Genomic DNA, 26,760 nt, shown 5'->3' with positions numbered 1-26,760 from the left:
CGTAGCTAAGCGGTTAACGTATGCACCTTTGGCATGGGAGACCCGGGTTCGATTCCTGGCGGGAGCTCATATGGTTCGGATTCCACGTTAATCAGTAGGTCCATATCTCATGTAGCCTCGCTGGTGAAAAGGATGTTAAACTTAAAATCAACTCGAACCAACGAGTGCGGGCAACTATCAATAGTCCGACGCTAGTTTCAACAATGCGAAATCAAAACCCCCCGTGGGGGATATATCACGTAATTTCATAGGGATGTTTGCAAAAAGGATTGTATAAATTTCTGTTTCACGTGATATCCATTCATTTACCTCACTGTTGACTTCGCCGTATGACAGAACACCTTATCTTGCTGAATAAGGTGGTGTCGCTGTCACATAGCAATGGAGTATCATGGCGGTATACTGGCTAGAAAAGGTCCGTCTGGCAATAACTACATTGTGTTTGGTCTTTTCTTCTCTTTGCGTACCACAAGTTTGCGTTACAGCAGTACACAACAACAACTGTTAATTTGTGTGGAAAACTTTGACACATCAAGTCAAAGCAACCTTCGGAATTATGGGACGATAAATATCGGGACTCTTTTTATCATGTTCCGACAAATACGTCCATGTAATACATCATTCAGAGTCTCCATAAACTCAACCTATCTCCTGCAACATGACACACTTTTAGCTTTCAAGTGTTCGTTTCCCTCTCTGTAGTATGTGATGCACAGAGCATATGAACTCGAACCTTATGCTTATTTCCCGGATATTGCTCAACTATGTGAGTCAGGGGTAACATTTGTTGTGATTCAGTGATCCCTTTCTTTAATTCATTGAAACCTTTTGTTATACATTGTTTACTCATTTCACTGTAACTATAACCAATGTTGAATAGCTGCAAATGTATTCCTCCAAGAAAAATGCAATTTGTAGAGTCATACGACCACTTACAAACAGAAGTGTCATCCCTGCAAGTCAACACATAGCGTTTTCGAACTATCCGCAATAAGTTCTCGAGCTTGTGTGCGAGTTCTGCTACTTAGCGAATGAATTCATTACTATAAACCTGAAACGATCTTTATCATTATTATTCATGGATTATCATTATTATTCATGGGACATCACATGCTTTCTGATGTAACAATTAATATATTCATATTGATTTTAAAATGGGTTGAAATAATTACTTCTGTCAATTCATTTATAACATTGGATGACAACTGTCGAGTTTATATGTAGATACGTGTGAATTATAAAGTAATTTTGCACCACACTTCATTATTTTTCAATAATTTTCACAGATAATTTGATGCAGAATTAGCCTCTTAGAGCATTAATATAGCCTAAGGAACAAACATTTTTGTCACAAGTTCCAGAGATAGCAAGCTACTTAATATAACTATTATATTTGCCATATGAATATTCATAAGTTTACAGTGATCATTCGAAGATTATCGTGGCAAATTTCTCACGCCTACCATGTATAATTTTAGCATACTTACTGAATAGAATGGGTGTTAACATGATAAAATTTATTACCAAAATATAAATGTAAAGGTTAAGAAAATGATCCAGTAGAAATTGAGAAATTGGCTCTAATTTATCATAAAATTTAACTTTAAAATACGGATATCATTTTTAAAATGTCACATAAACTTATGGTTACATTAAAAGAACTTACAACCAACGTAGGATTAGAGACTAAATATAAGAGTTTAATTATGGAATAATACTCATACTGAATATGAGCATACATTACGCAGCTCATTCTTTGTTGACTCAACTTCTTTTAGATACAATATCGGAGATGCAGTCGTTGTTATACCAATTAATAGTGTTTGAGTTGACTATTGTTTATGCTGATTATGCAATAGAGTTTTTCCCCTTCTTTAGAGAAAACAGGAAAGAGGAAAATGAAATGAAGGCGCCTATCTTCAGTTGGACTCATCTAATTCTAAACCAGACTATCTATCTCCAATTTGAAATATCTTGATCATCAGCTGTCTCTTTCTCCACACCTATATTAGAGGTATAAGAATTTATTTCTTGCTTGAATTTCAAGATGTTTATCAGTCATCGATATTTGTATCTACCTTTAATATACTTCAACATGTAAACAAGTAAACTAGAAAACAAATGTATTTACTCACTACATCATAACTTTCGGAATGACAAATGCAAAATGCTTTAGTGCAATAAGCATTCCAAAGCACTAAGAACTTTACATAATATATATTTAAACTTCGTAATAAGTTTCATTTCAGTACGTGAGACATGTGGTACACTGCTATATTTTCTCGAGCGGTAACAAAGTAACACTCCGGAAAATGAAGAGAACAGACATAGTAAAACAAGAGCCAATAGTATCCACTTAAAATCATTTGTTTTGATTGTTTTCCAAATGTCTTCAAATACTGGAATCATTTCCGGAAGAGTTTCAAGAGAAAATTGTCCTTGCCATAGTTCCGCATTTGCATTAAAAGAACGTGTTTCTTGTAATTTAGCTTCAGAAGATGCGCTTAACAGACCGGATTGTGCTTGTAGTTTAGCACCAGATGTTGCTTCTATAGTTTCCTCTGCCAGAAACTCAGGGTAACCCTCCTGTATGGCTTCAACCATCGGGAACTGTTTTGGTGTTAATATATCTATCTGGTTGGATACTTCCTGTGCATTTCTACTAAGTGAAACACCCTCGTTTGATGGATTCGCGTAGACTTTCTGTACTTTTTGAGATGCAACCATAGCCAAGAATTGACGGTTCTGTGTTTGTCCTTTGATAGAAGTAAGTACCGCAACTTTCTTATCATCACTTGATACAAACTGTTCGCCACCCCGATGCTGAGCCCGACTCGATAAACTACCTAGAACAGTTACCACCTCTTTTGTAAGATCAGATTTATCATGTTCCTTATGAGCTGCTTTACTTAGTTGGTCAAAACCCTGAGTTAGCGCTGATGGACTATCAGCTACAGAATTAGCCATAAGAGTATCGAAAGCTGAAGATATCTCCGTTGGTGGTATCATTTCGCCATTTTGCGTCCAAACACTGTATCCACCTGAGAGAGAAAGAACGTTTGCACTCTTCTTTCTCTTTACAGATGATGTAATGTATGTCAATTCATTAATTTCCTGTACGTGATCCTGCACTTCCATATTGTTTATTGTGGGACTGCTTTTATATGTCTCAGAAACACATTTTAGCTCATGTTTCTCCAGATACTCACTTTTATAATTTTGCCAAAGATATTGAGGAGTAGCACTCTTTTTCATGCCGAGAGGTACAACGAAGGCCAGAATTCTGAAACCTTCTTTATCAAAATTACAAAGGAATGTATCACATTTCACATATATTTTTACTTCAACTTTATCACCGGCATCTAGTATCCCCATGCTAGGTCGAGCTTTGAACTTACCTTTACTTTTTGATTGTATCTTGAAACAAATCGGTTCAACATTTGTATTCAGAATGGTAACACGTCCCTCCATTTGTGCGCCGGAGTTTTTGAAAATAACAACTCGATTTGGTGATGTCACTAAATTTGACTCCAGTACCCTTGATTTTTTGCATTCTTCTTTATGTAACTGTGTGTAAATGCTGTCAAGAGATTCTGCATCAGTAACTATGCCTAAGTCATTCATTTGATAATCATGCTGTTCCATTTAGTTCTTTTGTCCAAGACACATCAGGATTACTTTCATATAGTAAATTAGCTAATGGTTTTGCTTTGGATTAAACATTATTTCCACAAACTGGAGGGCGAAATTATTAATTTATATATGTATTCAATGCCCATGAAGAAGTTCATACAGTTCAACAATGTTTCCATGGTGAAAATGTGTAATAATACTTCACTTAACTATTTAGAAACTATTGACAGACTAGTATATAGAAGTGTATTGACAAATAACGTGGATTGAACTTTTAAAGTTCTGTTAAATAAAATTGTACTAGAAATATCGTTAATATATTAAAACTTACTAGATAGATTAACAATTTGATACCTGTCTTGGTTTATGTTAGGTGTTAGGAGAACAGAAAAAAGAAATTACTCGGAAATAATATTCATTTAAAACGCATAAAAACTTTTCCACACTTGTACATTAATAATTCTGAAACAACTTTGATTCTTTAAAAAACCTCTACTCTATGTTTAGCCTCATATTAAAACTTGTAATAAGATGTTGTATTTGATTTCGTTCTGTGCAATTTGCTGTATTAGTTTAATATTAAGGACTATGTTTGCCATAGTAATCATATTCGTACGTAAATGATAAAAGTATTGTTGATATTTTTGAAAATAGAGTAATTCCTACCATAAATATGGATTTTTAAAAACAAAACAGTGGTTGGTGGCATTCATAATAATATCACTAAGTATCGATAGAAGAAGGATCGTCAACTCCCTTTTCTTTTAAAAAAAAAGAAAAAAAGAAAGAAACTAACAAGACTTTCTTGCGTATGATTGTGAATAAATTAAAAGTGTTTAGATTCAAAGCATTTTATTACACAAAATAGCTATAAAATTATTGCAGTTTTCAGAGATTGCAAATAAAGTTAAGTTAAATTTCCAGTTTTGCGTCCCATAATTATGTCCTTTGAGATAAAAGAAAATTAAGAAAAGTGAATGATTATGCACTTATTGGTGGAAAAATAATGTGGAAGGAAGTGGGAGAATCCCGTGAAAACCCACCAACACGCTATTGTCCATTACAAACACGGCGGGAGATTGAACCATGTACTCCTCCCTCCAGAAGTTAGTTCTCTGCCATTGAGCCACCGTGAAAAATTACAGAAAATCATCAAAATATTTCAATATTTTTGAAAAGAGATAACCTATGTAAGAAAAAAGAAAGATAAGCTTCAACAATTATGATTTTTACCTACGTTTTTATCATGCATTTCATTATCATAAGTTTAAAATTTGTGGAAAATACGTGTATTACATATTATGCTTATACTTAGAGCAGAACTAAATCAGCAGAATATTTCAGCAAGATTGTTAACATGACATAATACGAAATATTAGAAGAGGAATGGACCAATCTTTGCAAATGTTAAAAGCAACACGAAGATTTATTCTTCGTAAGGGAATACGAGAAAAATAACTTTTAAATTTTTTAAAGGTTTAATCATGTTCAACTTATTTTCGAGTAAGTGTGAAGTGATTTAAAAAGGAGTCAGAAGATAGTACTCGTAAAAAGAAATCTAGGAATGAGAACAGTTAAAACGAAGTTACATCCTGCTGTAAACTACGATGGGTAGTCAATCATGGATGTACGGTTGAAATGAAATCTTTCAATTTAACGTCCCATGATTATGCCCTTTAGGCTAAGAAAATTAAAAATAAACTGAAATGTTTTAGTTTAACGTCCCACGATTATACCCTTTAGGCTATGAAAACGAAAACTAAACTGAAATCTTTCACTTTAACTTCCCATGATTATGCCCTTTAGGCTAAAAAAAATAAAAATAAACTGAAATCTTTCATTTTAATGTCCTCATGATTATGCTCTTTAGACTAAGAAAATGAAATATAAACTAAAATGTTTCAGGTTAATGTTTCCACGATTAAATCCTTTAGGCTAAGGAAATAAAAATAAATTGAAATCACTCAATTTAATGTCTCACGATTAAATCCTTTAGGCTAAGGAAATGAAAAATAAACTGAAATCTTTCATTTTAATGTCCTCATGATTATGCCCTTTAGGCTAAGAAAATGAGATCTTCCAATTTAACGTTCCACAATGCCCTTTTAGGCTAAGAAAATGAAAAATAAACTGAAATCTGTCAGTTTAACGCCCCAAAATTATGCCTTTTACGCTAAGGAAAATGAATGATAAAGGTAAGTGAATGATGAAGAAATAATCGATGGAATAAGAACGTGTTAAGAAACGGGAATGCCTTGAGGAAACCCACGAACACGATATTGTCCATCACAAACTTACTTAGCCGGGAATCGAACGAGAGACTTTACACACTAGAGGTGCGCTCTACCACTGAGCTCGCCAGATGAAGAGTTGACTATTCTTGTATATAGATAAATTAGTTTACATTGATGAACTACAGAACGTCTCTAAAGAAGAACGTCAAAGTTAATAGTTTAGTGAGTTTGAATCATTTTAGATAACTTTCTATATTAGATAAAGCCTTCAGTACTTATTATGTTAAAAATAAATGCAACTTCAAGTCACACAATGTACAGTGCAAGTATTTGTATTCAAAAATTTGTTCCTGTGATTTTATTTTAAAATTACTTGATATTCGATATGGATATTGGAGATTCTGTTTCAGAAAGAAATCTGACATTACCGCATTCACAAGAAAGCAGAGTTAAAACAAACATTAAGTCAATAACGCTCAAAACCAATGTTTCATATTATAGTGCAAAATTTCTTAAAGCTTCAAGACTAGAGGCAGCTTGTGAGGAAAGTCACACTGATAAAAATTAAAGCTTTGTCGCTTAAAATTAAGGAAATAAAGGTTATGTAATGTGTTCATTGTTCTATAAAATAATTAGTATGGGCTGCTGTGTCTCGTGGTTCAATGGACTAGAGCGTTCACCTCTGCTGCATGGGGTTCATAGTTCGATTCCTACACCAAGTGAATTTTGTGGAAAACAAACTATGCGTAGGTTTTCTCAGGGTTCTCTCGTTTACCATCAGTTTCATAATTCTACCATTATAATCCATCTTATCATCACCACATCCCTTACATCGGTGCATAATAATGCGAGTTAAACTAAAAGAGAAAACAATTTGTGTACTAACAATTTTCTTCTTTTAATTTTAAGCGGAAGAAAACTTTAATTTTCGCAGGTGTAACTTCCCTCACTAGCCGCCTCTGTCCAAGGCTGTAATAATATAATGATGGATAACGCAGGATGTATTATAGGATATATTGAACTGTATGTTTATTTGAAAAAATGATAAGCATATAAGTGTATAAGTTTAATTTTGAAAATTGACTACATTTTTTTTTAATTTTTCTTTCCGTAGACGAAAGTGCTGCTAGACATCATGTTTGAGTTACTGTACTCTTTGAGTGTACTATCATTACCAAAATGTCAATATTTAAATATCTATGTCATTTTCTGCCTTGAAATGTTGCTTTTCTTGGTATATAAGTTTCACAGTGAGCCACTGGCTGTCTCCATGCTGCTAATAGGAAAATAACGTTAGCAAGTTATTAAGCATGTCTCGTACGTGCACAACGTCTCGTATATCTTACAGGCACAGACCTTTAACAGGCGGTTATACTATAAACACCTTTCAAGTCTTAATGTTGTTTGCTTTCTGCTTCGTGCTTAAACCGTAGTGGTGAGTGAACGCACAGGCTTAAGTATTAAAGAGAAACTTTCAATTATAGAACACTGAAACTGGATAAAATAAGTCAAATAAATGCTGCAATGTAGAGACAAATTTTCACGATTTTTTTTTTTATTGCAAACTACTCAAAAAACAAATTCTGAGTACAGCAAGAGAAAACAGCAAATTGAACATAAGCTAAACAGCGAAGTGAAAGACCATCAGCGTTGAATTGGCCGTAAAACTTTGGTTCAGTATTCGTGAAACCAAAGTTCGTATTAATAGACCTTCTGATGGTATCACAAAACGCAGTAGAACATCTAAGAAAATAGCAAAAATAGAAATTTGTGAGAAACAGAGACCGTAAAAAATTTGAAATTCTTTTGTATTAACGTGTATTGCTGTAATACGGTTGTCCATAACCAAATGTGTTAAAGACGGTAAATGGAACATCCACAAAATAGTGGGCAATCATATGGTACAAAAATATATGTTGTGAAAAATGAAAGATGTTAGTACTTGACAAAACCAAGAACTGATGATGCGTTAGCAGGGTTAATAAGGTTTCAATTGATTATCATTGAAATTTGGTTGCGTGAATGGCAACTTTGTCACTTGGAGACTGTCTCTTCAAGAAAATTAATAAGCTTAACTTCAGCACCGTAACTGATTGTTTCTCGGAGGGAGGCAAGCATTAATACGCGTATTTGGGCCCCCTATAAAAGTCGTTTTTCTAATTCTTGGGCCACATCTTTTCATTTTCCTCTTACTCTTTATGGGTCCCCGAAACCCGTAGGCCCTCCCGCACGGTAAGGTCTGTTGGGCCGTTAGTTACGTCCCTGGGCCCGTTCCATACGTGACAAATTAACTAAGGGGACAATATTGACAAATCTTAAAGCCATACGAATTAATGTTATTTCTAGGACCCCTAATAGTAGACATTTTTTTACTGAAATGGGCCCACGACTCACTTTTGTTTTATTTAACTTTTGTGTGCTGTTTTGTTTATGTAATGTAGTGAACCTGTTTGATGCTTCATTTATAATTTCATGTTCGTATTGTATATGGAGTAAGAAAATTTTGTTTTAAAGTGGGCCCTCCTAGAACGGCGAGAAGCTTCCCTGGGGGGCAGTTGCCTCCTGCTCCCCCCACAAGTTACGTAACTGCTTAACTCAAAGATAGTTGTGCTCATTGAAGCACACGTGAAAAATTGTAAATTGAAGAATATTAATAGTTTTACTGATCAATACATAATACAACGTTACTATTATTAATCCATTCATGCGACCACGGAACCATTCTAACCCTTAAAGCATGCTATCGTTATAAAGTTTGCATAAGGATCATAGACAAAGTATATAACATATAAGAAATGAATTATAGTAACCTTGAAAATAGGACCAATGTTTCTAATTCTTTTTACCTTCTACAGTCATGCGATTGTAGAAATGCGTACACCAGACATGATAAAATGTAATTTCAGTAACAGATGAATAGTAGCAAGAGTAACTATCACCACTAGAAAGACATAAAACGACGTAATATGACAGCTGGCTAGTCCTTCAGGTTCATAACTGATAGGAATAGGATAAAACAGAAAGGCGATAATGCTACCAGAAACTCTTTAACTCCGAATGGATATTGAAACGCTTTCTAAAAGTATTATGAATATTTTTAAAAAATATTATTATTGGATTCCTGCTGAAAATTTGAAGATGAGTATGTTGAGTCTGTTAGTGATGAGCAAATGCAAGACCAAGATCAAGACCGGGGTGGTCTTGGTATTGGTCTTGGTCTTGCACTGGAATCCTTGATCTTGGTCTTGGTCTTGCATGCAAGAGTCTTGCAAGTCTTGCATTAAAGAAATCTCAAGACTGGTAAATTTTACGCTGGATATAAGAGATAATAAACTCTACATAGAAATTCAATGTATGTTTTTAAAAGTAATATAGGTTAACTTGGTGTAAGTATGATGATAGTGTACAACATAGGTGATGACCTTTATTCTTTTAATGGGTGCCCACGCTTCACTACTTATAAGATCACAACGTTTCGTAATCTGTTTATATTTTTTAACAGATCCAACACTCCACTGGTTCCCAAACTGGGGAGGCTACTCCTGAGACGCATGAAAGAAAATCAAGACGGCACAGATTATTGAAATACCACGAATTGCAAAATTATTGTTACACTCTAAAGGCGTCAGATTTTTCTTTTCAACCTCGATTAGCTAATCCTTGTATTAAACAAACTTCCAATTAAATATTGAGATTTTGTTTTATTGATTTCAATATGTACTCTATGGGGCATAAACATGGACATTACGTAAAAGCGATTTAAAAAATTGTAGGCTTTCGAAATGTAGGTATTGAGAAAAAAAGGAGAGAATTAGCTGTGTTGAACGTAAAGCGAATGAGGAGGTGTTAGAAATATTAGCAGTAGGGGAAGGAAAGAATAATTTTAGATATTGTTAAGAGGAGGAAGAGGAATTGGTTAGGATATTGGCTGAGGAGGAACTGCATTATGAGGGATGTGCTAGAAGGTATTGTGGAAGGAAAGAGAAGGAGGGAGCGAAGGAGACTGTAGTTGAAGGAAGGTATTAAAACAGACAATTGCTACTTCAAGACGAAGAGACTAGCTGAGGAGCACCGAACGTCGAACCTTCTCAGTTGCAACAAGTAACCTACCAATAATGGCAGAATTGCTATGATGATGATGATGATGATATGTTTAGCAATATTGACCAAAAAAGAGAGAGAGAGAGAAAATTAAAATAATAGTTATTATACTCAAACCTCTTAATATTTTAGAATAATTTGAGTTAAAACTGAAAATGACTCAACTGTCTATGACTTGTATAAACTCAATTTATATGAATACGTACTTTCGACCTGTATTAGAAATACAAAATAACGGCGTCAAAGTCCAAGTTATTTGAAGTCTCGCTTGTGAATACGGATTACTAGCATCAATTACTCACTTCGTTGGGTTAAATTTAAAGAAGTAATATATTTCGTTAGTCAGTCACTTTTTATCATTAATAAAGCGCTCTCTGATATCGATCATTATCGATATTTTTATATTTCTCTCCCCTCATTCTCCCCAAGTTGCGGGGCTGAATTTGGATTTAAACGGCATCAAAAGTGTCTCTGTTCGTCTCAGACACCGAAAACTATGGATTCGGCACTAATATCGGTCATTAAACATATATATATGGGGCTAAATTTGGTCGTAAGCGGTATCGGAAGGTCAGTGTTCAACTCAGCGACCTCGAAAGCTATGGATTCGACACTAATATTTTCCATTTTCAACCATTTTTATAACTCTTCCCTTCCCTCCGCTAAGCTACGAGGCTCAATTTGAATTTAAACAGCATCCGAAGTGTCACTGTTTAGCTCAGCGACCCCCAAAACTATAGATTCCATTTTAATATCGGTCATTTTCGATCATTTTTAAATATCTTTTCCCTCTCCCTACCCTAAACTGCACCGTCAAAGTGGTATGACAGAAACTATCTCAGCTCCGATTCTCATCTATGTTGAAAATGAGATCGAGTTCGGTCGGGTGGTTCAAGAGTTATTAAATTTTATTAATTTTTGTACATTTTCCATCCACTTCCCCTCCCCTAAGTTCTACCGTCAAAGTGATTTCAAAAAAAAACAACCACAAGTCCGAACCTCATCTATGTTGAACATTTGATCAAGATCGGTCTGGTGTTTTAAAAGTTTTTTAAGTTTTATTTTTTGTATATATATTATATCCCTCACATCCTCCTCCCCTACGTTCTACCATCAAAATGAAGCAAACTATTAAAAAAAACTTTCCAGGACCGAACCTCATACATGTTAAAAATTTGATTGAGATCGGTTCAAGAATTATTAAGTCACAAACTTAGTCACTTTTATTTTTATTCATATTGATTTTTATACATCTTCCCCTCCTCCTCCTCCCCTTCGTTGTTCCGTCAAAGTGAACTGACAGACATTCCAGACTTGACTCTCACCTATGTTAAAAAAATGATCGAGATTGGTCGTTTGGTTCAAGAGTTAAGTTTTATTTATTATTTTATAACTCCCCCATCTCCCGTCCCCTAAGGTTTACCGTGAAAGTGAAATGATGAAAACACTCCCAGGCCCAAAACTTATCCATGTTGAAAATTTGATCCAGATCGGTCGGGTGGTTCAAGAGATTATTAGTCACAAAAATAGTCACTTTCAATTTTATAATATAGATTTATTGTAGTATAATATTATATCACTCAATTCTCAATGTGAGGAGACTAAAAGTTATATTAATAAACAATTATTCAACGTACAAGTATCCGTCTATGAAATCAAACTTGCGAACACATGCACTAAGTTTTTGTCCATGTCATGAAAATGTTATTTCGATATTAATATTATGAGAACACATTAAACATTTCCAACGGATGCTTGAGTCTTCGAGCCAAGGTCATACCCATGTAGTCGACACCTATGGTGTACGGTATTACCGATTTTCAATACTGCGTTTCTCTTTAGTTTTGAAAGAAGAACACCACTAATATGCTTTGAAAAGAAATTAAGTATCTAGTTTAACGTCCCACGATTATGCATCTAGGGTAAGGTAGACGATAATGATGAGAAATGACTAAAATGGTGGAATAAAGAAAATAGGAGGAAACAAAAAAACACTGAGAAAATCCACGCACACAGTATTTGTCCACCAAAAAAGCTCACTTGGCGCAAGATGACACCTGTGTGGCTTGAAAATGAGCAATATCTACAGAAAACGCTAACAACCAATTCAGAAAATGACATAGTGTAGCTATATGTTACAGGGGCAGATCGACTCACACGGATTGCATAAATTACTGGGAACACATTCACTCCAGCAGCATTTTTACTGAAGCCAAGAAATCCATCTCCTTTTTTACATTCTATATAAAAAATCAAGCAGTGTCGGTACTTGCGCAAGAGTCTTGGTCTTGGTCTTGCATGCAAGACTCTTGCAAAAACTGCAAGACCAAGACTCTTGCGCTCATCGCTAGAGTCTGTTGTTCATTTCAAAATATAAATGCAGTTAAAGCAGAATGACCTTGCAGTGGTGAAGGTACTAAACTTTTAATATTACTATTTTATGCACGTATGTACTATTATAATAAATAAGTAAGTTTGACAAAATTATATCAAAGTTTCTAATTACTCATTTCTCTTTGTTACAGTACAAACCAACTACTCCGGAAGTTAGAAATGGTACAGTGAACGAAGATGGTGTTATAGCAAACGACCTCCCATCTGACACAATGACAAAGGAAGATTCCACGGTAAGGAAATTATCTTAAGCTTTACGTAAAATGAATCAAAAATAAAAAGAATTACCGAAATCCTTAAGTTATGTCTCTTGATTAACTAACTAACTAACTAACTCTATGGCTTATGGAACCCGGAGGTTCAGTGCCGCGTTCACAAAAGCTCTCCACTGACTTCTATCCTTAGCTAATTGCATCCAGTTTCTACTTTGTATTCCTATCTCTGCGAGATCCATCTTAATATTGTCCTCCCATCTGCGCCTAGGTCTTCCTAATGGTCGTTTTCCGATTGGTCTACCAGTCAAGACTTTGAAAGCTTTTCTACTTTCTTCCATTCTAGCTACATGACCTGCCCACCTAAGCCTCCTAGACTGGACGACCCTAACAATGTTGGGTAAACCGTATAAACTATGTAGTTCCTCGTTATGAAGCTTCCGCCATTCCCCATTCTCGTTCCTCTTGGGTCCGAATATTCTTCTCAGGATCCTGTTCTCAAATACTTTCAGTCTATGTTCTTCCCTCAGTCTATGTTCACCTATGTCTCTTGATAAGTGATAAAAACTTCATTCTTCCTTAATGTTAAAAATTACTTTAGCAATAGTTGCTTAGGGAAAATATTGCTTGTATTTAGCCCTACTTAAGAAGCAAGTGAGTTTCGGTTCATATTATGAAATTACGGCAGATTTCCACAGTACACGAATTCAACACTCAACTTGAAGTAGTAAATCTATAATTACTAGTTACAATGGACTAATAACATCAAAGATAGAACCTGTTCCTCAGACGCTGAATCCATATCAAAAAGCCATTAGGCCTACGAGCTATCCTTTGTTGTTTTTGTTCTATGGTGATAAATATTGAAACTGGAAATCGTTAATTTGAACCACTACAGGTTTGAATAAAGGTCATGGGAGGAGATAGAACCTACTCTTGGGACGCTGAATCGATTGCAAGAAGCCGCTTCTCAACATCTCTTATCGCTTTTGCTCTATGCAAATCAGTATTGAACCCGGAAGTAGTAGAAAATTTGAAGTACCTCAGGTTTCAATATAGTGTTGCGAATAGTTATGTTGCATTACTTTGAGATGCTAAATTATTTGCAAAAAAGAAAAAACGATTTTCGCTATATATTACCGTTTTCGTTATATGGCGATAAACTTTGAAGCCGGAAATGGTTCATTTGAATCCCTCCCAGTGAGAATAGAGGGTTAACAGAGACGGAACCTATTCTTGGGACGTTCAATCGGTTGAAAAAGAAAAAAAAACAATTGTCGATATTTCTTACCATTTCTGCTCTGAGACCTGGCGATAGACGGACGGACGGACAAGGTCGTTCTATAAGACTTCCGACACTTGTGCATAGCTGGCTATTGTGATACTGTCTGTTTTCTGAACTTTAAGTAGATAGAAAAAATCTCGGAGTAAGAGCCGTCCTGTTGGTTTACGTTAACATTGTGGGAAGTTTAATGAAAATTGGCTGACAATGCCTTTGGCACTCGAACACTCAACTTCGTAGATTCTATTTGGTTCGTTATGTATATCGGAAGACATGAGTTTATTTTATATTTAATAGCCTTACGAGTCGCTGAAATAATTAGATGTACTGCTTCTAGCAGCGAACTAGTAATGTTAATGTAGCCAGAAGCAATTCACTTTAGAAAATTAATATGTCTTATGCAATTTTACAAAGGAGTCAGAGATAAAAGAAATCTTCAGGTATAGCAATTAAAAGAAGGTTTCCGCTGTGGTGTTTCCAAGCTTTGGTTTGCTTTAGAAATAAAATATAAAGTTCATTTAAAAAGTGTTACTTTTTCTCCATCGATCATACCTATTCAAATAATAATATTTGTTAATATAGTTACTTACCTGAAGTTACGATTATAGGGTAACTTCGGCAAATAACGCCACCAATTCAACATATTGTTCTGGTATTCAAGTGTGTTTATATCTAGAACCGTGCAAATTATATGGAAGACGGAATGAACCCTTCCCTATAATACAATGAGAAAACAATGGTAATACACATACAATGTCGACCACAATGCACTGAGAATCGGAGTGAGTATGAGATGGCGTTATTACCAAACGTGTCGGCAAATAACGCCACTTACTTTACAACAACGGAAAGGTGTAAAAATCGTAACGAAATACATTTTTAACAGAACTAAACAATGTTCTTGGCAATGAGCCAGCTGCTTTGCTAGTACACAAAACTCTTAGTCATAGTACATATCGTTAACCGGTAACTCTTGTGATGATTTCGAACCCCTTAACATGACAGCTGCAGTCACATGGAACACTACTCCTCGGAGTCAGACAACAATGCACAACCAGTGTTACAGAATGTATACAAGCCACATTTAACAATTCTGACAGAATCAAATGATTCATGAAACCAAATCTTGCATTCAGTACACTAAATCCACTGTTAAGGATCCGGGGGATTATATTATTATCCTCCACAGTCCCCATGGAACATGACTCAATCCTTCTTCTTTCTAGAGAATGCTTGTTTCCTCGTGCCGGAAGAAGAGGAAGGGAGAGCTGTTGCAAAAAAATCTGGTGTTACCAATACTACTCTGGCAGAAAGAGAATGTCTCATTGCTCCTAGTTACTTTAAGCGTAGGCAGAAGCTCGTGGATGAAGTGGACACCTGCTGGTGTTGAAGGAGAGATGGATGCTCCTTGTGTGTTTGGAGGTATTTGTGGAGGCTGTTCTTGCTCAGAGACATCACTTGAGGCAAAAGAGATATCGGGATAGTATTTTTGTTAAAATGACATATCCCTGTAGCCTGAAATTGTGTTCTGAGGTGTTGCTAAATGGAACCATGCTTGTGAAAGCAGTTTTGGAAACTGTAGCTTCCCAAGTGTTCTTCCGGAATGTGTTCGTCGATAACTGTCAACTGCTTCAAAGCTGTATACTTTTAATGATTTGAGAAAGCTGATATTGAGCGTTTGAAGTTCGTGGGTGCAATGTGCAGGCAAGCATAGCAGGTGGATATCCATTCTCTCAGCAGCATTTAAAATGGTGATATCAAGATCACTGCGGTGACCATCTACAATAAGCAGTGCTCGGCCAGGGATCCGGTGTCTGTTGAAATGCTCCAGAAATGTATCGAATTCTTCCTTTGTTACATAGCATATAGGTATCGTTGCAAAGGTGTTACCTGGAGGAACATCATCACCAATCTCTCTTCTTTTTCATACTTTCCCTTGTATGACACCATTGGAGGGATCCAATTTGAACCTGATGCATTGGTGCACGCAATAACACTCAGAGTTTCACCTTTTCCGCCATATGTGGCATTATGTACTCGCTTGCTCCCTTTCTGTGCCAGAATTTTTAGGCTTGTGTCGTACGTTAATTGTAGCACAGTTTCATCTGCATTGCAAATATGTTCAAGATTGGCACGTAAGTATATAGCATCAGGTGTATTTTCCCGTAGCGTATAAAATTCGTTCATTATAGTTCTGTTAAAACGCATGAGTCTACCATAGCTCAAATTTTCCTCCTTTTTGCACACAATATCCGGGTGTCTTGCCATGAATGCATAAATCCAGTCTTATGCGGCTCTACCACTACGACATGGATTAGTTATTGCGTTCTATAAGCGGCCTCACAAACATATTTTCTAGTTAAACCAAATCCAACTGTCTGTAAACGAATTATTCTCAGTTTTAATTCTTCTTGCAGTTCCTGTGACAATACAGAGCTGCGACCAAGATTTCGAATGGGCTTCTGTCCTTTCATTTTACCCAGTCCTTAAAGTTAAACGGACATGCAGTCCTTGCTACTTTCATACCCTGCTCGATGGCAACGATAGCCTGACGTAAGTCATTTTCAGACCACCTGGCCCGTATTTTTTTGACATTTCCTTCCCAACTAAAAAAGAAAATAAACAAAACATGAGAAGTCTCACATTTCATAGCCACTTCGACAAAAAAAAAAAACTTTTAACACTAGTATTAGTTTCGATTAGCGATTAGATGGAGTGGCGTTATTTCCCGACGAGATAGTGGCGTTATTTCCAGAAGCAGTAGACTTTGTTTTGACCATTCTTTCTACACCAAGAATAGCCGTCCTGCATATATTATCTATATCATACTGTTATACAAGTGTGGCACTATCGACGCATACCTTTAGTAATAGTAAAATCTTACTTTTACAAAAAGAATTCGCCTAACTCGTTTGACGCACTAAAAAATTGCGAGCTGTTTCCTCTGTTCCACGGCTGCCACGTCAACACTTGTTCCCTGCTTTCTCTCTACTGACGTGTGGTTGGACTCTAGTTTTTCTGTCTACAAAGACAACAGGCATCACTCTTTATCACACACCCATAAGCACAGGGCCGGATTTCCCAATAGGCCCGGTAGGCCCGGGCCTATGGGCGCAAGCTCCCAGGGGGCGCACGACCGAGAGAAAACAAATTAAAAAAATATCTAGAAATAAAAATAATTAGCCATAACTTAACATATTTTTTGAATTGATTAAAAAAAATCAGGCTAATAAAGCATTCTGAAGTTCATTGGAACAAATAATTGTTGGTAAAGTTCACCAATCTTTTGTTAATACATTAACGGTATTTTGTTAAGCCCAGAACCAAGTAAATTCCTCAAAAAAAAACTTGCAACGATAAAATTGCATCGTGGAGTGGTTTTTAAGCAATTAACACATAGGCCTGATATATTTTTTTTAATAAAGGTTTTTAGGAAAGAAGTAACTTTAACCAGACTAGGGGGGCGGAAAAAATTATTGGGTCTAGGGGCGCCAAAATGCTAAATCCGGCCCTGCATAAGCAGTCACCTTACGAGCCACGTGTTCATGCTAGCACTGTGGAAAGTTTTAAATGGCGTTATTACCCCACTGGCGTTATTTGCCGAAGTTGCCCTATGTTGGTCACATATTATTTTGTTTAATAGTTCACATACTCATAGACCAACTCCCTATACCTTTTATCTCATGATTCTCTTACGCTATTTTCCATATGAAAAACGTAACTCTTTTTGGGAGCTAACTTCTGTGCTAGCATTTAAAGAAAAAACTTTAACTGTTTGTCTGGAGACTACTCTTATTAATTATAATTGAGTAGTGTCAGTGCTATCCATAATCCAAATAAAAATACTTAATCACTTCCCTCAATGAGTGCAATTTACCAACTTCTTTGCACGCATTGCTGGCATCAGAAGCACCAGACTACTTCCCTAAGTGAAATAAGGGGAGGTCCATATCCACGGGGGTCTGAGAGTCGGGCCTCCCTAAATTTTTGCGACCCCCTAAACTTTTCACGGTAGGCTTGCAAATGAATATAATATGGTTGGATCGAGCCCCTCATAACTTCTACCGGACCTTCCCTCTACATTTTTGCACTGACTACAGGCGTGAGAGAGGTTTTCTAGTAGATTATTGATTGTCATTTGTTACATTCTTCTTACATTTACAGCATAATTTACTTGATTTCAAAATAGATTGTAATTTCAAAACGATGGAGATAAAAGTTCAAACCATGTTCTCATGTTTGCACAACTGATTGGCGAGAAAATTTTAGATAGTCAAGAAAAAAGTAACTAAAATATTTCAAAGCAAGGAACCAAGTATTTAAGTTTAAAAAAAGTATACAACCGAAACAATTGTATAACATTTTCATTGATGAAATTTTAAGGAAAGCCATATCCGAGAATAGGCAGGCGAGAAACGAAGGTTGAGTAACCTAAAAAGCTGCACTTTTTGTGAGGATTATGAAACGAAACGAAATCTTTCAGTTTAACGTCCCACGATTATGCCTTTAAGGCTAAGGAAGACGATGATTAAGGTAAGTGCTAGTGAATGATGATAGAGGAATTGGTGGAATTATAATATGGGAGGAAATAGAATTGGCCCGAGAAAACCTAAGAATACGATGTTGTCCACCACAAACTAACTTGGTTGGGTTCGAACCAGTGATCCCATGTACCGGAGGGAAGCGCGTCAGTAAGCGGAATTGTGGCGTCAGTAAGCCAGAAACCATAGTACGGAAGCAACATGCGCACAACATCCGACGACCCGTGCGCCTACTTTACATTGACAGTACCACTGTATGTGTGCGATGTTCCTTTGCTCTGTTTTGATCCAAATATTATAGGTTTTAAATCTTATGTGTCGTGATCGTAACTGAACTCGGAGAACAGAAGCATCGTCATGATGTATGTACAGAGAGTACATACCTTCGTCACTTAAGTGCTCGTGAGTGTAAGATTGGCTATATATATATATATATATATATATATATATATATATATATATATATATATATATATATATATGGGGTGGGGGTGTTTGTGGGTATGGGTATGTATTAACTTGGATAGGATACATCAGGTAGTTATTGTTGGTCGTTGTTTTTCATCTTTCCCTTAGTATTGCAATATAGCGTATCAATGAATTCCCATAGGTACTTCATTGACGCGTGTATGTATGATTCTTATATATATATTTTATTTATTTTATTGACATGCTGAGCATGTATTTTCAGTCACAATCGGTAAATAACATCAGAGCTGGAGTCTCCAGTTGAACTCGTACATTACAGCGTATAAAAGGTAGTCATCGCTCTATACACTCGCGCAATACATTTTGTTCTCTAATAGGTAGAAGGATACACTGAACCAAAATCAATTAGTACTCATATCAAAGGTTACACAGCGTTATATTATGACGAGTCAGATTTATTTTGGTTCATCGACTCCTTCTTCCTATAAGCCTCCATCAAAGACAGCAAACATTACCAAAATGTCGCAAAACGCTGAAACGAACTCTTTTTGGACACTCATTTCTATGACTTACTATTTTCTTTATCACGTATCTACTATCTTTACATATGCAACATATCTTCTAGTATACAAATACATTGCAAACTTGTCGAAATCGGACACTTCATTTTCCAGTTGTCTGATGGCCCTTATCCGCCCACCTCCTTTATAGAAATAAGTAATGTCCGTTATGTATTGTAGTGTATTATAGGTGTCCATTTTCGAAAGTGTGGCCCAGAATAGAGAGAATATAAGGATTTTTTTTTTATTACAGAGATACTACACTAATCAGATTAAGACTCGGGTATTTAAATTTGTGTAGATTGAGATATACTTTTAGATACTGAACAACATTGAACCATAGCCCACTCTTCTGATATAGTGGCTAGTGTGTGCCACTTTGATGAACGTGGTCTTGGGTTCGATTCCCAGTAGAAGAGCATTGAACACATTATGGCAGTATTATTTTCGCATCAGGGTATATCTACTTCTACGTTTCACTCTTAACTGTAAAAATGATCACATTTTTCGTGTAGAGATCTAATAGAATATTACGGGAAACAGAAGGAAAAACTTTAAAAAAATGATTCATAAAATATAAAGTTATTTTGATCACTACATTATTATTTTTTTTTCTTTTTTACTTCTTCCATGATTCAATAGAGTGTAGCAAACTTTCAAAAGTGATTGACAAAACTTTATTAATGAAAGCTGTCTCTCTTACTTAAAGCTGGCAAAATGAAATGTAGTTTCATTTATAGAATTCTAAATTAAAAATACGTCTCATATACTTTAGGAGAACAGATTGATTCATCTCTCCAGATCACAGAAACGTTTACTTAGCCTCTGAAAAAAAATAGAAAAATAAAATTGATAGCATGTACTCGCTATACGTTATTGATTTCAGAAAAAAATATTCATTTGAATATGAAAAATTGAAACGTCAAATTAAAACGTACATGCGTACGTGTCATACTATTATTAAAACAAATTAAACATGTTTAATAATCAATACCTACGCTTATAACAGTGCACAGTTGCCCAGTGTTCACTTCTAGTGCAAAAGGTCAATGGTTCAATTCCACTCCATGTGAGTTTGTAGTGGTTCACATTCTGTCTATGGATGTTCTCTTCTAGTGTTTTGCCTCACATCATCATTCATGATCCTTCACTGTCACCAGTCACTCTTTCCTTCAGCCTACAGGGCATAATCGTGCGACCAGGGCACTGGCGGAACACTAACGAGGAAACCGATTCAAGTGTGACACGAAATTGTGGACGAGCTTATGCTCAATCGAAGTGTTTTTGTGAACAATGAATTCCAGTAGAGGGAAAAACCCTCGATCTGAACCATTCCGTAGATATAGAGGGGTAAGAGGAAAGTTGGTGGTCTGAAATTTTGTGGATTTTCGACCATGTTGCGAGTGAATATGTTTGAAACTTGAACTGAAACGTTAAGAAAGATGCACCAGAGGGAATGAATGTGGTGTTGAATATTGAGGTGAGTGGCGAAGCTTTTACCTGGGGCCGGAAAACGAAAGGCCTACGAGGGATAACAAACGCCATTGGCATGAAGAAAAAATTGTATGATATTACTTGCTAATATATCATGTCTTTAGTTCGTAGAAAATTAGAAAAAGTGATATGAAAATGTTTTAATTATATTGCCAAAGGAACAGAGACGTTATTATGTGAACAAAAATAGAAGGTCATATTCTGTGCAAAAGCGCTATAGAGAAACAAATCAAACAATATGAAACATAAACAAATATTGTTGCAAACGTTCACCATTTTTTATTTTTTTCATCCTATTTTACCTGATGATGCTTTTATTGGACTCAACGTACCAAGAAACCTATACATAGACACCTTACACGCCTATTTCAGGCAACAATTGAACTCCGTTATTTTCGCCTTTCCCCCCCCCCGAAACATTCTTCCCCTAGAATTTTTATGGACTCTTCGGTTCTATAACCGTCATGTCTAAGGCGATGTATTACTAAAGTTTCGCGGATGAAGGAATTCTTCATTTTTAAAAGTCTTACTTTACTTGTACTATTGCTACATATTCAAGATTTGGCAAAATATCGGACCACCAGTCTTCCCCTTATTTCTCTATATCTCCGGAACTGTTGAGATCGACGGTTTTTCCATCTAATGGATTTAATTGTACACAAAAACACTTCGTTTGCGCATAAACTCGTCCACAATTTCGTGTCACACTTGAATCGGTTTCCTCATAATACAGTGGAGCCAAAATAATTTGGATTGAGACGGGGGGTTAACCTAAGTGTGCCTTACATTCTTGATTGCTTATTTTTTTTTTTTTTTGACATATATTTATCTAAACAAATAGTTGAAAGTTTCAGACAGACGTGCTAAGGATTGTCGCAGGAAGGAATCAGACAGCCCTTGTCACCACTACCTATGAACATACATGGGGCGTAAAAGTTAAAAGATTTCATTTAATATTTTTAATAATGATGCTCTGAAAATCATTCTATTTTTATACGCTGATGTTGATGTATTGTTTGTTAATATATTTATGGTCGTGTTTCAAATAGATATACATTGTATCAATGTACAATTTCATTTATACATATATCTTACATTCTATGTAAAAAAAAAAATCTCTTAATATGAGTCTCAAATTCAAGTGTCTAATATCCTTACTGGCAGGGCCGGATCCAGGATTTTCTGAGGAGAGTGCACCAAATAATTGCCAGTACATTTGAATTAAATTTGAGGTTTTTAAATGCCTTTAGGCATCTGTGGTGTGAATGAGGAATTACCCTGGAAATGCTAAGTGTCTGCTCTCGATGAATCCGGTTCCTTAAATCTTCAGAAAATTGACTGAAACTATTGATTTTGCAAAACTTACTGCTAGCCTCTCACTTTAGGTAGTGTATATTTACAACGAAGGGGGGTGCACGTTCATCTTTGCACCCCCTAAATCCGGCCCTCCTTACTGGTATTTAAATGAAAGTTAATTTTATTATTGTTGTTGTTTTGTTGGGAATTAAGGATTATTTTGCTCAATCCTTGGAAGGAAAAGCATAGTTGGCCTTTCGTAAAATCAAAGGATAGAAAGGTTGAGTTGAGTTGAGTAACTAAAGATAAATTAACTTACTGGAGTTTAATGTTCTTTTAGTGTTGGGTCTTTATTGGACAAGTTCAACTCCTTAAAATGGAGTCCAAAGTGCTACTTCGGTTGTATCACAAGTTATATGGATACTGAACCTAAAATTACACTCACAAAAACCAAGAATTATATTCATATGTACAAGAAACTCCACTGAGATATCTCGGGTTAATTACATATTTTACATAAATATTTTTGGTATTGATAAAATAAATAAATAAAATAAAATAAAATAAACATTTTTAAAACACGTGCTTTGTTTTGAGAAATTTAAAAAACAAAACAAATTGTATTAAAAAGATTTAAAAATTATTTTTCAAAACAATTACTGTTTAAAAAAAATCTATTTTACACATAGCTAAAAAAGAAAAGAACAAAGAGAGCTTTCATAAACAACCACTTGATAAATTCTTCAAAGCATAAAATAATGTTACTGTTATAACAGGAAATAACATTTTTTCTATTACTAATATAATTTAATGTGTGGTGAATACTTGGTGTCTTTCGACACACTGTCTACCTGTAGATGAAATTTAAAAAGAAATGACTCTTAGTTAAAATATATATATATAAATACGTAGAACTAGCAATAGGATATTGTATTATCACGCGACTTATGTCGCTGTGCAAAATTTCATCTTTGTATGAAATCAAGAAATAAGTTAAATTAACGTTGGAAAATTTTATTACACGGTTAAACCATTGTAAGTTAAAGAAAAAAATGTAAAATATGGAAACAAGTGAATCAAAATAAAAGTTGCATCAACGGATGTACCGAAACCTTTTAAATGCGTCTGATATAACCCGATATTATTGGAATAAGTCGATAAGTGATTTAGCGTTTAGTTCTGGTGTGAAATATGTGGAGATAGATTCCAGCTTGGTGGAGAACATTAAATTTCGTTAATTTGATTTGATTTATTTTCTCAGCAGCGGTTATCATGCTTACTAAATGAAATCATAACCAATGTAGTGCGTTTAATTGATCTTCTGTCTACAACTGAGAATCAAACCAAAGATCTAGCGCACCAAAATCGCACACTCTAGCCACTAAATCAGTGAAAAGGGTTATCTATGAGTTGTTTTGTGGGATTTATATGTTCTTTTAAAATTGAAATTTTTAATTTAAAGCCCATTATTATGCTCCAAGGCTACGGCTGATGTGATTATTAGGATAATAAATGAAATGTGGAAGGAATAAAGTAGAAGGAAACGAAAGAAGCCCGAGAAAACTCGCATACATTGATGCATGAGCACAAACTTCACTTACTACAAACTGGGATCGAACCAAGGAATCTACGCACCACAGGTGAGCGCTCTACCACTGAACTGCTGCGCCCTATTTAATGTTCCATCTCATTTTATAAATCTACCAATTCTTTCGTTTATGACATACTTACATAATTCCTTCTTTATCTTTAAATCTGGTTGTGGGATGTTACAGACTTCGTTCGCCTTCTTCTGAATTACTTCTTTCTTTAAAATAGTTTTTTTTTTTTTAAGTTCAAAACCAATTCGTGTTTCGTGCTATATAATACATTCCCCAATATTAGTTTCTTTTGATAAAACATTTTGACTTTTAAGTGAAGAAGTAAAATGGGCGAAATTTATCATATTTTGTGATAACTATTTTTAATTACACGTAATTTTAATCATTATGCACTTCATTTAAATTCTATATGATATCTTCGTGATCCACCACCCAGTGAAATGCTTCTGTAGATTTCACATAGCTACAAGTGTACGGATTGACTGAAGCATGTTCGCATTGTGTTGCTAAAACATTGTTTCCCTTGTGCTAACTTAATCGGTAAACACTAGAAACGTTGAACAACTGATTTGTCAACATTATCTTGAGTGCTGGATCAATAATGTCAACGACAAAATCATTAGATCATTAACATGTTCAACGTCCTGATTAACAATCTAAAATTTTATCAAAATTCAAACATGTATTAAGATATAACACCATTTTATATGCATTTTTTTTAGTTGTATGACAGTACATTTTATAATATATACATAATTACAGACATCAGCAAAAGTAATTCCCCTCTCCTCTGCTATAAGTCCATTAAGCTAGGCCCAATACTATTGCTAATATTACTAACGCCTGGACAGATACAACTCAACTTACATGCATCATATCAAGCAGTTTGAAAACTGAAACATGTTTTTTTCTATGTTAAGTTGATGTTAAGTTATATTCTTTGGAACGTGTTGTCCAATGACTGTTATATATCAATGACATTATAACACTCCGTGTGTACAACGTATCAGTTCACTACATACTTCATGTGAGAAGAGAAAATGAAAAGGACTGACCATAAATGAGTGAAAAAATGGTTGAAATTAATTGAAAATATCAAATCTGGAACAATTGAGAAGTTTGATGCAATAAGAGCGTAAGCCTGAAACATGCAGTTGGAGAAAAACGATGTTGAAAATTTAGGTAGTGCTTTTTTTCTTACATAAAACAATGTAATTTGCAGCATTTTGTTCCAAAGTTGAATTGAAATGTTACCAGGAGGCTAAACAAGCATGGCAAAAGCCACAAGTGCGTTTGATGCAGAAAGGATGTAAACACGCTTACGCCCTTATTACATCAAACTCCTCAATTAAATGAAATAAATTTGTACATTTTTGTTTCAATTCGTGAACCTACTCCAATTCCCCGTCATTCGAACATCATTTTCGTTCTCCACAGGAGATAGCGCATATGTCACTGAGTATGGATTAAAATTAAAATTAAATCATATTAAATATTTCTGACCAGCAGGTATTTGAACAAGGCCACTTGAATAAAATTCAATGCGGTAACCACGTGCCACCGCCGATCATTTACTTGATGTTGTGCAAAACCTAATAGCTAATCGAAAACTTACCATGTAAAAATAGTCCAGATACTAAGGTCTGTACGAAGATACTATCATTACCAGAGCTACTCATCGTTTTCTTCAACGCAGAAACATATCAAATTGACTTTCTTCAATGAGTAAAATGTCTCAAGTTGATACTTAGATTCTAATGTTGGTCTTGCAAATAAGGAAGAAGAAAATACGGTAGACGTTAGTTTGTAATTCCTGAATTGTATGAAGGAATAGCATGAATATTAAGTTTCCAGATATTTTAAAGTAAAATATGCTTAGCAAATTAAGCATGTCCTCCGTAACTAGTAGTTTAATTTATGAGCTTTACACTGACTTGTAGTGTAGTAATAACGTGTGTATCTGCCAAACAGCAGACCTGGGTACAAGTCCCATCGTGTCAATTAATTTTCATCATCAAATGTTATTGTTTAGGTCAGTGTTATTGTAATGTTATTATTGGTTTAGTATAATTAATCACGATCATTCCAAACCCCACCAGTTAACGTATTCAAATTGTTTTACGTCAGTTATTGTGCGTAAAATAAAATGTGACTTGTGCGGAAACTACATTTATACATTTCAACAGCTATACCTCACAATTATTCGCCTCGCATTCAGTTGTGTTTGACAGTAAACAAAACCTAGTGTGAAGTAGAAAATAACTTTACACAAAAGCCAAAACAGTGCCAAACTATAAGAATGGAAGGGGGAACGTGCTTCATATTCAAGGAAAATAAACTCATTTTGTTATATTTTCTGAGAATACCGGAAACTTTAAATATTTATTTTCTTAGTACATAAAAACATTTTAAATAAATGGTGGTTCTTAGTTTTTATAGAAAGTAATAAAAATATTCTTGAAGATACTCTATGTTATTGTATATTTACTCTATGTTATTGTCTTGTAATTTACAGACTGTATAATAAGCTCGTCCATTATATCAGTTGGAATATTGAAAGTAATTTCGTAATGGTGAATTCTTAAATCGAGTGAAATTTCCATTAAAACAACTAGATGTAATTACCTGCATTTCGTCGTCCCAAAGAGGAGTAAAAACATTCTTGTTAGCTCAGGGAGAAAGGCAGATCTAGAAGAGACCGCGGGGCATACTCCCCCTCAATATAACTATTTCCGTATTATTTTAATGACACGAGTCGGCAAGAGAACTATTTCTGTTAATATACTTTACCAACAATCTGCTCTCAGTTTATTGTAACGTCACTGTGTAAACATGTGTGTCAGTGAATTGCCAGAAAACGATGAGCAAGAGTAAAACAATAAGTGAACATCAAGTTTCTCGTGAAACTTCAAAAATGTGCTACTGAAACATTTCAAATATTGAGATGGTGAAGCGTGTGTCAAGAACACAAGTTTTCAAGTGG

At 35.1% G+C, this 26,760-nt stretch overlaps 2 protein-coding genes across 3 annotated transcripts in view; one reads left to right on the top strand and one right to left on the bottom strand.

Annotated features, from left to right (window-relative positions):
- The window catches only part of Ac3 (Adenylate cyclase 3), a 976,504-nt gene that overhangs the window by 773,468 nt on the left and 176,276 nt on the right, over positions 1 to 26,760 (top strand). For both annotated transcript variants that reach the window (XM_081769109.1, XM_081769108.1), the window contains exon 8: positions 12,494 to 12,595. In XM_081769109.1, the coding sequence (XP_081625235.1) occupies positions 12,494 to 12,595 (102 nt within the window). The remainder of the gene's footprint in view (positions 1 to 12,493; positions 12,596 to 26,760) is intronic.
- LOC145693267 (uncharacterized) lies at positions 2,111 to 4,165 on the bottom strand. Its single transcript, XM_081769110.1, has one exon. It carries the CDS (start codon positions 3,643 to 3,645, stop codon positions 2,173 to 2,175), a length of 1,473 nt encoding a protein of 490 aa, XP_081625236.1. The 5' UTR covers positions 3,646 to 4,165; the 3' UTR covers positions 2,111 to 2,172.

The sequence above is a fragment of the Thermobia domestica genome, chromosome 8, assembly GCF_964235325.1.
Source record: "Thermobia domestica chromosome 8, izTheDome1.hap1.1, whole genome shotgun sequence".
NCBI classification, from domain to species: Eukaryota; Metazoa; Arthropoda; class Insecta; order Zygentoma; family Lepismatidae; genus Thermobia; species Thermobia domestica.
The sequence above is the reverse complement of the archived record's forward strand: the minus strand, read 5'-3'. Positions and strand labels throughout refer to the sequence as shown.

Coding starts and splice junctions, on each gene's coding strand:
- LOC145693267 (XM_081769110.1), bottom strand. CDS start 3,645: ATGGAACAGCATGATTATCAAATGAATGACTTAGGCATAGTTACTGAT.